Source organism: Panulirus ornatus, chromosome 8 (assembly GCF_036320965.1).
Source record: "Panulirus ornatus isolate Po-2019 chromosome 8, ASM3632096v1, whole genome shotgun sequence".
Lineage (NCBI taxonomy): Eukaryota > Metazoa > Arthropoda > Malacostraca > Decapoda > Palinuridae > Panulirus > Panulirus ornatus.
In genome coordinates, this window is record NC_092231.1 from 36,945,369 (window position 1) to 36,958,551 (window position 13,183).

The following is a 13,183-nucleotide window of genomic DNA, read 5'->3' on the forward strand; positions in this document are numbered from 1 at the left end:
AGACTAAAGTTCCCAAAGGACGTTCGCGTAATATTTGAACCCTCACACCTGCAACTCAGGTAGTTGCAACAGTTAGATGGCCCAGGCGTGATTTCAGGTACAGCCAACGTTCCTCCTTCGCCCAGACGCACCAGAGATCTTTAGACACCTTTAGGGACTTGATGCCCTGGCCGGATCCATCAGAGGGACTTTTAGTGCATAGGAAGATAGTGAAAAGAGTCATTGTATAGCCACAGTAGGCAGCCGCAGATACCATACATACCTGAGTGACGCGGTTGTATCTGAGTTGGTGGTGGTTCCTCTCACAAGGCAGGAGTGGTCTTGCTCTCCCGTGGCTCCACAAAGCCCACACCCGGATGACCACGCACATCATGATGTTCATACATTTGAAATACATTATGTTGATGTGTGTGTGGGTGTGTAGGGGATCCTTCTCAACCGATACTCCTAGAAACATTACTTACAATTCCGCGGAGGTTGTATTATTGCTGTCTAGGGATTGCGCTGTCCCGTCTCCTGTAAATGAGGTCAGTTTCGAAGCGGATTCTGGAAGCAGTTCACTGATGACCATCCAGTCGGTCATGGGTCACTCTTTACCCTTCTCCATTACGTCTGTATTTCAGTGTATGTACATTGTCATGTGCACTTGTACTCAAAGCGATATGGCGTCTGGTGTCTTAAAAAAAGGACTTGTGATTAACTGCTGTTTTCTCCCACAAATCTGTTTAATATCAATGTCTTCTTTACAGTAATGATGTACTTATGTGGCTTTGATATTGCTTCTCGGATGTTACCTTTGTTCGTTCATGTACTAAAGTGCATAATAGAATATTTCCCCCTCTCCACTTCTATCATTTCTTATCGCAGTAAATCTGTGGTCACCACAGGGAGATTCGAACCAGTGTTTCAGTGTTGTCATAAAGAATGACTTATCCTGGAGAGGACCATGTAGGAATATGGTCTGAAGGTTTCCTGCTGTATGGTACAGGATCCAGAGCTCTTAATCACTAGAAGACACATCTTGAGTTGAAGTCTTCGTGGTTATTGAGCCTCTGGTCCTGGCGCCTGTAACAGCACAGTATGTCTAATTCAGGTGCCAGGATCTTTGTTGGACATTACCTTCCCTTGGTATGTATGTGACCAGAGCCATTCTGTTACTGTTTTTTGATGGGTATTACTCTTATGTCCGCAGGTCATGTGTACACAGCCATCGGGGACTACCCAAACGCGCTGGCCTCCCACAAGCAGTGCGTTCAGCTGGTGAAACAGATGGGCGACAAGCTGCAGGAGGCGCGCGAAATCGGCAATGTGGGCGCCGTCTACCTGGCCATGGGTGATTTCGACAGCGCCGTGGATTGTCACATGGAGCACTTGCGCATCGCCAAGCACCTCAACAACAAGGTGGAGGAGGCGAGAGCCTACAGCAACCTGGGCTCTAGTCACCACTACAAACGCAACTTCGACCAGGCCATCGCCTTCCACAACCACGTATTGCGGATAGCGCAGGACCTGGGCGACCGTACCATCGAAGCCAGAGCGTACGCCGGGCTGGGCCACGCCGCCCGCTGCATGAGCGACTACGGCCAGGCGCAGCGGTGGCACGAAAAGCAGCTGGACATGGCCCTCAGCACGAAAGACAAGGTGGCAGAGGGACGAGCCTGCTCCAACCTGGGCATCGTGTACCAACTAATGGGCCACCACGATGCGGCGTTGAAGCTCCACCAGGCCCACCTCAACATAGCTAGGCTACTGCAAGACCGAGCGGGGATGGGGAGAGCGTACGGCAACATCGGCAACGCGTACTCGGCCATGGGCTACTACGAGCAGGCCATCAAGTACCACAAGCAAGAGCTGACCATCAGTAAGGAAGTGAATGATCGCATGAGCGAAGCGTCGACGCACGGCAACCTAGCCGTGGCCTACCAGGCGCTGGGCATGCATGAGATGGCCCTCCTCCACTACCACTCGCACCTCAATATCGCCAGGGAACTGAAGGACACGGCGGGCGAGGCGTGTGCCCTCCTGAACCTGGGAAACTGCCACTCCTCGCGGGGCGAGTTCGCCCAAGCGGTGCCATACTACGAGCAATACCTCATGTTGTCCCAGGAACTACACGACACGGAGGGCGAGGCCAGAGCCTGCCACTTCCTGGGTTACGCTCACTACTGCCTGGGTAACTTCAAGGTCAGTGTTATCTGTATTCAGGGTCGTTAGTTAACATGACCGGGTAATCAGCTCTTACGGTCAGTCATATTGATGTAGTTGGGCCAAGGTCATTCACCCGTCCTTCGGCAAAGTTCATAAAAATTTGCGCGTTCTTATTTCTGGGTTAAGTTAGGTTACTTACTTTTATTGTTTCTTTAAGACCATATTTTCCCCATGTTCTAGAAATCTCCCTACATTTAGGGGTAAGTGAATTGATAACCTTAACGTGAACGAAGCTAACGTAACGTAATGAATCGTAATGCAAACGTAACCTAGTGATAACACCGCGCAAGTGTCCTGGAATTGTTACCCGCCCATCTTATCCATGGATGATCATGGCCCATTCTCGTCAGGTTAGTGTTGTATAGTGTACTGTAGGTTGATTTGGCATGCATAAAACTGGCGACAGTGCAAGTGAGGTTGACGAATCTCGTGACGACATAGCCCCCCTAAAAAGTCTTGTCTCCCAATCAGTATATCCTCAACCAGTATGTTACTTCAGGTTTTCATTGGATTTAGACTCATTTTATAGATTCACTCGACCAATGTTCCATATATATATGCTCAGTGGCCCACTCGTATGTGTCAGGATGTCTTGTATGTTTTCCTAAGCCTGTCTGACTCTCTGATGTCAGCTTTTAATGCTCATGGATGTATTAACTTACTACTACGACCCAAAATGCTCTTAAGGTCTTACCCAATCATTCCCCTTCCCAGTTGACCAGATTCACATCAGTGAACTAAGCCTTCCCATGTATACATTTGGCTGACCTGTATATGTGTGTGTGTGTTGTCTTCCCTACAGGAGGCCATCAGGTACTACGACCAGGACCTGGCGCTGGCCAAGGACCTGCAAGATCGCAAGTCCATGGGCCGAGCCTACTGTAACCTGGGATTGGCGCACCTCGCCCTAGGCAACTCCGAGACGGCCCTCGAGTGCCAGAAGTACTTCCTCGGTGAGTCTAAACTTCCTGAAGTTCCACTTGATCCAGGTTGGTGTAACACTTCATAATACTCTACTTACATCATGTGAACTATAGTGACGAAAACGTGATAGACTATAATAGATTTAACTCCCTTCACACTGGTGGCATCAAGGGCCTACAGCTTTTTACGGGCCATTTATTGCCATCCAGTGTGAGAAGTGAGGGAGAGTAGCGCTGCTACGTTAGATACTCATAATATTAAGTCCTGACCTGGATTTATGTCGTCAGCGAAGACATGGCAACTCACCCTCACACAAGAATGCCGCAACTGCACGTGATGTATAGTCGTTCCCTGACGTTCTGACATCACACACAACCCACACATCCACCTAAATGCTCAGAGAGACACACACACACACACGCGCATCCGACCTGTGCCAGTAATGGCACACCAGAGTATGAGGCTGTCGTGAACAAGAACCAGTGACAGGCTTGGACCTGACAAATTGTCACACACACACACACACACACACACACACACACACACACACTTCCCTTGACGTTGTGACCTTAGATGTCCCAGGTTTTCACCTCATCAATGAGATATTCTCTTCTCTGATCGTCCGCCTCTTTCCCTCGTACCTTCGACTCCTACGATCAAAACATGAATATCCATATAAAGAAAAGCCTTGCAGGTCATCAGATAGATCACAGACATAGAGTATAAAGAATAATGGTATTCAGGTTTTACTAAGTCATTTGCCAGTTGCATTTGTTCTGTCATTTTAGTCACTAACAATATGTTGTAGGGCACGTATGAACCACAGTTTTCTAATCTTACAACTCACTGACACATAACTGTATAGGACGACCAGTGTCTCTTGTATGACCCTCAGTCCGACTCTACTGGTCCAGTTGCTCCTTCCCAGTGCACCCTGACCATCAGGCCTACAGTAATACCGAAGTGGTTACATCCCAATGCTTTCTCTGTGTTGAGCGAAAGCTCCCATCATGCAGGAATCCCGAGGAGAAAGTGGCAGGGAGTTCAATTCCTCATATGAATGAGTTCTGGGTCCACTTATTGTCATGCGTAAGAGCAGTTCATGAGTAATGCTTAGCACTTATACATATTTCCCAAGGCTTGTCCTTTCAACGTATAGTTACGTAATGTTCCACGGTGTCTAAAACCTACTGATACCTTAAAGTCTCCTTGACGACGAATCAGAACGTTGAACCCTCCTCATATATGGGTCAGACACCAGTCCTCAATGTGGGATTCGATCACCTAAATGATCCATGTAGTTTCAACGACCCTAAAGACGTTGATAAGGTAATAATACTAAAGAGAACTCTATGAATTTCCACAGCGCCGAGCAAGCAGATGGGAGAACAGCCTCTCCTTTTATTTATTTCGTGAATTAGGCCTGGCGAAACAGACACAGTTAGCTACAGGGAAGAGAGAGACTTAGAAGATAAGGGTCTTCGTGCGTGTAACAGCTCCCTCCTGCAGGTGTAGATGTACCGGACCAACAACCCACAAGAGGGAGCGTCGAGGTGGGAGGGAGGCCTGGGCTGGCTGGGTTGCAAGGGCGGAGGGCCGCCATAGGCACATACTTGCTGGGAGATGGTAGTGGTGATAGTCCTCAGCCAGAGCTATTGTCTCACCAGGACTCCTCAATGAGGAGTTCCCCCGCCCCTCTCTCTCTCTCTCTCTCTCTCTCTCTCTCTCTCTCTCTCTCTCTCTCTCTCTCTCTCTCTCTCTCTCTCTCTCTCGTCAACGAAGATGAGGAACCCACTGTGGATAACAAAAGCATAGCAACAACTCTAAACAAGTTGTTTTTTTTTTCTTTAGTTCTGTTTTTACACTACAAACGAGCGACACGAATTTTTTGAAACATTGATAAATGGGCGATACACACGGTACCAGAATTCACCGCCACAGTTAGAGTAATACTAACACAGGTAGATAAGTTGAAGCCTAATAAAAGCCCTGGACCTGGTCGTTTCTATCCACGAGTAATTACAAACGTCAACCACGATATTGCCAGACAGTTAACCTACGTTTTCAATAAACCTCTCCAGGATGGAATACTCCCGCAGGACTGGACACTGGCAGACGTCACTCCTGTATATTAAAAAGGATGTAGTGCCTGGAAATTATCGTCCTATTAGCCTCACATCAGTTACATGTAAACTTCTGGAGTTGATTACGAGAGATAAACTCATAGTCTACCCGGAACAACACATGAGCCTGACCAATGATACACTGAGTGGTTTTAGAAGGCACAGATCATGCCTTACAAATCTACTTGAATTTAATCATAGATTATATTTATTCAGTACCCACGACAAGAACAAATCTACTGGAATTCTATCATAGATTATATTTATTCAGTACCCACGACAAGACGACAGCGACAGATCTTATGTTTCTGGACTTCCAAGAAGCATTCGACAAAGTCCCTCACGTTATATTTGATGCACAAAGTCCCGGTCTTGAGGATTACTGGTTGCATAGGAAATTGGACTGAAGCGTAGTCACTGAGAGGAAGCAGAAAGTCGTAATGACTGGGGCATCATCACCGTGTTCACCCGGTACTTGTGGAGTCCCCCAGGGATCCATCTTTGGACCTATACTTAATCATTTATATTAACGATATTGACTTAGGGCTGAATAACCTAATGTTCGTATTTGTAGATGACGCAAAGATCAGCGATGCCATCTTGACTGAAGAAGATAGGCTAAGTTTACAAGAAACGATCTAGATAAAATCGCTGAATGATCTAGAAATTGCAGGTGCCACTTAACGTTAAAAATGTCAACTGTTACAAGTATGAAACCTTAGGAAAAAATTCAGCTATGAACAGATGGGCCACAGTATGAATGACACCTCCTGTGTGAGGGATCTTTGGTCACTGTCACCAACAGTGTCAAATTCTCTCAGCATTATAATGAAGCTGACGAGAAATCAAACAGGATGTTCGGATTTATCAACAGAAACTTTATGTACAAAGGCAAGGATGTGATGTTGCCGCTATACCAAAGCCTAAGTAGACCCCACCTTGATTATGTAGTGCAGTTCTGAGCCTCCCACCAAAGCAAAGCTATTCTTAAACTGGAAGCCGTACAGCGAAGAGCAACGAAAATGATGTCTTCCTTGCCTAACAAACCATATGAGAACAGATTTTGAGAATTAAACTTGTTCTCTCATTGCAAGAGACGTCTCCAAGGCAAATTTATAGAATATTTTAACTACATAAAGGATTAAACAATGTCGATATTGAATATTTCTTTACAGTAGCGCCAGTACTACCAACGAGAGGAAATGGACTAAAACTTAGAAGTTACCGTGATAGTCTGAATTGTAGGAAGTATTTTTTTTTACCAACGACATTATTGACGCTTGGAATAAGCTCCCAGAATATGTTGTTCAGAGCAGCACTCTTGATGTCTTCAAAATTAGCCTTGATCATCACTTGTCACCCTCCGATACTGAATAATTCATTTACTCAATCATCATAAAGTAGTGGTATATTATGCTACCTTCTCCACCGCTGATCTCTCCCTGGCCATGATGCGGTAACATACCAACATTGATTAACCCGTGTCGCCTGCTTTAAGAGAGGGAGTGAGAATGATTGTATCATTCTTCAACATCAGGAATAATATAGTCAAGATAAGTCGAGAGGCTGGAGCTCACGTTTATCCTTACTATTGTCTTTATCAAAAAAAAGAATAAAAGATGAAGGGTTACATGTCGTTGGTGATGGGTTGCATGACATATTTATGTTCATTCTGCCTTATGATTTTGCTATAAAACATTTTCTTTAAGCATAGTAATCCTGCGAGGTATATTTTCCCACCTGTTTCTCGTCCGACGTGTTGCCGGGGAGAGAGAGAGAGAGAGAGAGAGAGAGAGAGAGAGAGTCTTTACTTTGCTATTCTTTTCTTCGACGGCTTTTAAGGGGACTGAATTTTTTCTAAAGCAGTGTTGAGGTCAGACCTTCTCGCTTGGACCTTGGTCTGTGAGGTCTGTGTATCTCTGTAACTTTATTCTCTCTCTCTCTCTCTCTCTCTCTCTCTCTCTCTCTCTCTCTCTCTCTCTCTCTCTCTCTCTCTCTCTCTCTCCATACCCTTCCAGCGATCTCCTTGCCCTTCAGTGCCCCTCCCGACGAGTCCCTTCTCTCCGTTCCTCTCGGCCATTCACGGGACGTCCTCGGCCGAATAAACAAACAAGGGTCGACCTCATAAATATCGTGCAGCGCCTCACACCGCACTATCTGTCATCACTGTGGCCTGGCCAACAATGGCACGTTTCTCTCTGCTCAGGACTCCGGTGACAGTATTGTCCAGGAGGAGGAGAAGGAGGGGGAGGACTGGGAACGAAGATAAGGAGGAGGAGGAGGAGGAATTAGAAGGGAAGGGTGGACTGGAGACGAGGAGGAGGGAAGAGACGATGCAGGAAGAAAATAAAGGGAAGAAAGAATGAAAAACGAGGAGGAGCAGAGAAAGAGTGGATGGGGGAATAGAGTGAAGGAGGAGGAATAGGAATGAATGGGGAACTGGGAGAGGATGACGATAAGAACCCAGAGTCACTGACAAAGGCAACTTTCCTGCGACTGTCAAGAGGTTCGAATCTCCGTTGGCCCTCGGCCCACTCCAGCGGTCTGTCACAACAGTAGCTTTATTAATGTCCAGTCTTTCGCGTCAGCCACTCCAGCAGCCACGACAACGACTACCTTTATCACTGTCAGCCTCATCAGCCAGTATGGACAACTGACTTCGCCATGACCATCCACAGGAGCCCAACCAGACCACCTCTTTTATGCCAAGCCCTCCGCTCTAGCAGTCACGTTAGCGCCCGTCTCTGCCTTCCAAGTCAACCATAAGGAACCAGTACATCAGCTAATTCTACCCTCCGAGCCGCGCTAAATGTAGCATATCTTCTATGACTGTCATACCCACACCAAAAGCCAAGTCGAACCACCTCGCCGTCCACTTGGGTCCGGAGCCCTATCGATATCCTGTGCCATCTTGGCTGTCGCCAGTATCCAGCATATCCTCCACTGATCGTTCCATCTCCATAAACTCCAGACAGACCCACAACGTGTGAAAGGACGTCTTGCATTAGTCTCGATGGAAAGTTTCTCCTCCCTCCCCATCACAACAGACTTATCTCGCGATTTATCTATGCATTAGCCTCAGTAGCATAACTTTCTTGAATGCTTCTCCTCACGACGGGCGCATTTGGCTCGCCCCATCCCTCGCCAGGGCTGATGCAACCCACACTCTGTTCTGTGAGTGACCGGGCTACACGCCTCATCTTTTGCACTCAGCTTCTCTTAAGTTTCATTCCTTGTCCACCACTTCGAGTGTTCTAGTTTCGTACGTTTTCCACAAGTTGTCGCGTTTCTTTCCTTCGCTATACTTGCTTATTATCCGTTCCTGCAGACAACCATCATGTTAGCATTTGTATAAGCGAGGAGGATCGCTGTGTTAATGCTTAATGCTTCCCCTTTCAAACTTGTTTTTGGCTTAATCACTCTGCGCTGAATGGCTTTTACCTGACGTGGTGATTTCATTTGCCAGAACATAGTCGTGTACGTGTGTCATTTTGGCTGAGTTGACACCTGATGTCATGTGTCATAAACCACACCAGACCTTTAGTGATGTCACCTGATGACACACCAGACCCCCTAGTGATGTCGACTTTTGACACACCAGACCTTTAGTGATGTCACCTTATGACACACCAGACCTTTAGTGATATCACCTTATGACACACCAGACCTTTAGTGATGTCGACTTTTGACACACCAGACCTCCAGTGATGTCACATTATGACACACCAGACTCCCTAGTGATGTCACCTTATGACACACCAGACCCCCCTAATGATGTCACATTATGACACACCAGACCCCCTAATGATGTCACATTATGACACACCAGACCCCCTAATGATGTCACATTATGACACACCAGACCCCCTAATGATGTCACATTATGACACACCAGACCTCCAAGTGATGTCACATTATGACACACCAGACCCCCAGTGATGTCACATTATGACACACCAGATGCCACCATGTTATCTAGTACGCCTTCATATGTGTGACCTGCCACATCACACGTCCTACAGTGGTGTACGTAAGCTTACAGCACACCAGGTTGTGTGATGTCATTGATAAGAGTTCTGTATTTTGGCCCAACTGTACCTGCAAAACACAGTACATAATGAACAATTTGCTGTACTCAGAAATCTACAGGAAATAAGATGACCTGATTTGTTAGTGACTGTGTTGACCTCTTCCTTTCCCACTGTGATGACCTGACCTGTTAGTGGTCATGGTGACCACTAGGATGACCTGATCTATTAGCGGTCGTGGTGACCACTATGATGACCTGTTAGTGACTGTGTTGACCACTATAATGACCTGGTTTGTTAGTGACTGTGGTGACCTCTGTCTCAGCCACAGTCACTACATGACCTGATCGTGATCATAGTGACCACCTCCTTAACCACAGTGACAACCTGACCCATTAATAGTGATCATTGGTGACCACTTTCTTCTCTACGCAATCTTCCTTCACTGAAAGAGTAAGTTTGTGATGTCCTCATCCAGTAACACTGAGTTTGAAAACAGTGAGTGAAGGTTGAACGCCCCCTCTTATCTGGCCATGGATGGGACCAGGGCATTGGCCCGCGAGGCAGAACTCCTACAGGTTGTGCATGACTATACTTACACCTTCTGGAGGTCACCCTCTACTCCTGTGCTTGCCTGGAGACAGCTGAGGTCAGAGTGGACCAGTAGGACTGACAAATGTCGTATCATGTCCAACATTTTGCTTGAGCCATAACTGCATATATTAGCTATTAAAAAAAAAAAAAAAAAACGTATTTTTACCTTGTACTTAAGAGTACAGCAAATATTACCAGTAGCCTTACTGCAGTTGTGAACCATCCAGGTAGGTATCTGCATGACGAATGATCCCCACACCACACCTGTACTGATATTTTCCATGTGCCTGTGATCTAGATTCTGACTACGACCACTTCATTACAGCTATATGTGGGGGTAACAAGACGTTGATCGATTTCACTGGTACTGTACTGTACCATAAACTGGCAAACCGATCATTGGACTCACAAAAATGACTGTACTGTGTGCACATTGTTCCCTCACTGTCCACTAAGCTTCTTCATGTGCATCCTCTCTTCATTTCTACAACATTCAGCACATGACTTGTGTTCAAATGCCCTTCCTTTATGCTGACACTCGAAACCTTTTTATTGTTCTCATCATTCACCTCCCTCCCCCCACTTTCCTTCCCTTCCCATCCTTCTCCAAGTGTACTTCCTCTGTCCACCGCGTTTCCATATAGCTACTCCAAAACATTCTTTTCCTCAAAACTCCTCTCTTTTTATTTTATCTCATACCTACCGGAATTTTTCCTACACTCTGGATTCCCATCGTTCCTCTTCCATCTTGTCTTCCTCTGATATTGTATCCTGCTTGCCATAGACGACGTTTCGCTTTTTAACTCTCCCTCTCCCCCTACAGCTCTCGCACACATGATGAAGCACTTGCAGGGCAAGTTTCGTGCGCTGGGCAACATCGGCGACGTACTCATGAAGATGAAGAATTACGACGAGGCTGTCAAAGTCTACCAGAAGCAGCTGGTCCTGGCCAAACAGTCCCGTGACAAGGTGCTGGAGGCCTCAGCGTACGGTGCCCTTGGTCTTGCCCATAGGCTCCTCAAGTGTTTTGACAAGGCACTTGGATACCACACTCAGGTGAGATACTAAGTAATTCTTTATAAGGTTTAGATGCCACACGATTGTAATATGATCCACTGGTACAGTTGCATAACTGAGTCAGGCTTATTGTAAGAACTGACAAGTAATGGCAGTGTTTACACAAGAACATATAAGTAACCGATGCAGTTAAGTTCCACATGCAAAGGCAGCGTTATCCATGGGTTACATAAGTCATTTCAGTTCTTACGATTAAAGGTGAAGTAATACGTTAAACAAGTAAGGCTTTGTGAAGTCTTGTATGGGCTCTTAGTCTTCACACTCGCATAGATTTTTAGTTAGAAGTGTAGATAAATATTTCATTATTTGAAAACACTTTTCTATTTACATGTAGTGCGAAGTGAAATGTTTACACATTAAGTTTACACATGAAGTGCAAGATTTAGATACAGGAATTGTGTTTGCATGTGTACTAATTATTTCTCAGTTCTCTTTATGTTTGACCAGTGTTTATCACATTAAGTGATCGTCAAAGTATTAAACCTTCACAATCACTTTGACTTACCTGTCTGTCTACTGCCGATAGCAGAACTTAATACGGTCAGCTGTGTTGTCAAGTGGTAGTGGTGACCACTCTGATGACCTGACCTGTTGGTGACTGTGGTGACCTCTCTGATGACCTGACCTGTTGGTGATTGTGGTGACCACTATGATGACCTGAGCTTGCATGGCCATATTGACGCTTTTGAATCCTTCCACAGAGGATTTCATTAGTTACTGTGAGAGGTTAAAGTAATATTTCTCTGCAAATGAGATTGGCACTTATTTGGCTGATGCTAATGATGCCACTATTCAAGCTGCTAATAAAAGAAAAGTTGGTGTCCTGTTGACTGTCCTGGGTAAGAGTGCTTGTAAATTAATGCAAGATGCATGTAATGCAAAGTTACCCAAGGAACGGAGTTTTAATGAGCTAATTAATTTACTGACAGACCGTTAAAAGCCCAAAAGACTTCACATTGCTGAAACTTTTAAATTCCACAGATGCATTCAGGAAGCAAATGAGTCCAGTGCAGATTACAGGGTTAAGCTAAGACATGGCTGCAACATGTGATTTTGGCCAGTACCTCTCAAGAGTATTGAGAGATCAGTATTTAAGTGGGATCCTCAGTGCTGAGACCCAAAAAGAAGTTGATCAATGCCAAAGGATCTTCAGAAGAGTGTTTGCAAATAGCCCAAGGTCATGAAGTTGTTGGTATTGAGAGTCAGCAGTTCCAGATTCAAAATGTGCCTGTTCACCAAGTTCAAGCTGCAGATAGAGATGAAGAAGCTTTAGTACATCAAGTCAGCACTGAAGAAAGTCACCACAGCCAGTGCACAGTGCAAGAGCCATGCCCGGTTGGTATAACCGCTCCACTGCTAGGGAAGGAAAATATCAAGGTCAAGCCTTCAACACATACAAGTACTTCACTTGCTCAAAACCAGGACAATAGAGAGAATAATGCTTGTTCAGGTACCCTGTATGCAGCAAGTGCAACATCAAGGGACACACCGCTGCCACATGTAAAAGGAAGAATGTTCACAACATAAGGGTTGAAAACATTGAAATACATAACGAACTGTACTTCAAGAGCCAATACATATTTTGACTTCTGTATGTACTGGTACTAGTGCATATGCTCCCATTAATTTTTGTTTTAGGCTTGAAAAGAACGATGTTACCATGCAGTTAGGTACAGTTTGTGCCATTTCTATTGCCTCTAAGGATTGGTATGAGCAATATTTTTTGGGGGGTACCATTAAAGCCATCCAAAGTATGTCTTCTCACATATACTGGTGAAAACCATGAACCATTAGGTGAAATAGAAGATGAAACTTATTACAAAGAGTAGCAGTTCAAACTTCACCTAGATTACTTCAAAAGGTACATGTGCTTTACTAGTTGTTCAAGTTGATACCTGATTAGAAAGATGTGTTTTCTCTGAATCATATTCATGCCACTAAAGATATTCCAGACGTTACCACTCTCTTAGAAAACTACAGTGAAATGTTTAAAGATGAGCAAGGATGTTATAATGGTCCAGAAGCTGAACTGTGTCTCAGAAAATTCAAAATTTCACAAAGCTACACCAACCTTTCAACTCAGAGTAAAAGAGGAGTCTACTGAAAATGGAAAGTGATGGAGTAATTTAGAGAGTTTCATGTGCCCCATTTGGTGTATCTTCCACTGTGTCTGAAGAAAAAAGAGATAGATAAAGTCAGAGTGTGTGGTGATTTTAGTGTAACTTACAA

At 45.2% G+C, this 13,183-nt stretch overlaps 1 protein-coding gene across 6 annotated transcripts in view; it reads left to right on the forward strand.

Annotated features, from left to right (window-relative positions):
* LOC139749902 (tetratricopeptide repeat protein 28) overlaps window positions 1-13,183 on the forward strand; it is a 655,954-nt gene that overhangs the window by 623,413 nt on the left and 19,358 nt on the right. For all 6 annotated transcript variants that reach the window (XM_071664304.1, XM_071664299.1, XM_071664301.1 and 3 more), the window contains 3 exons: window positions 1,193-2,184; window positions 3,011-3,161; window positions 10,701-10,933. In XM_071664304.1, coding sequence (XP_071520405.1) covers window positions 1,193-2,184; window positions 3,011-3,161; window positions 10,701-10,933 — 1,376 coding nt within the window. The remainder of the gene's footprint in view (window positions 1-1,192; window positions 2,185-3,010; window positions 3,162-10,700; window positions 10,934-13,183) is intronic.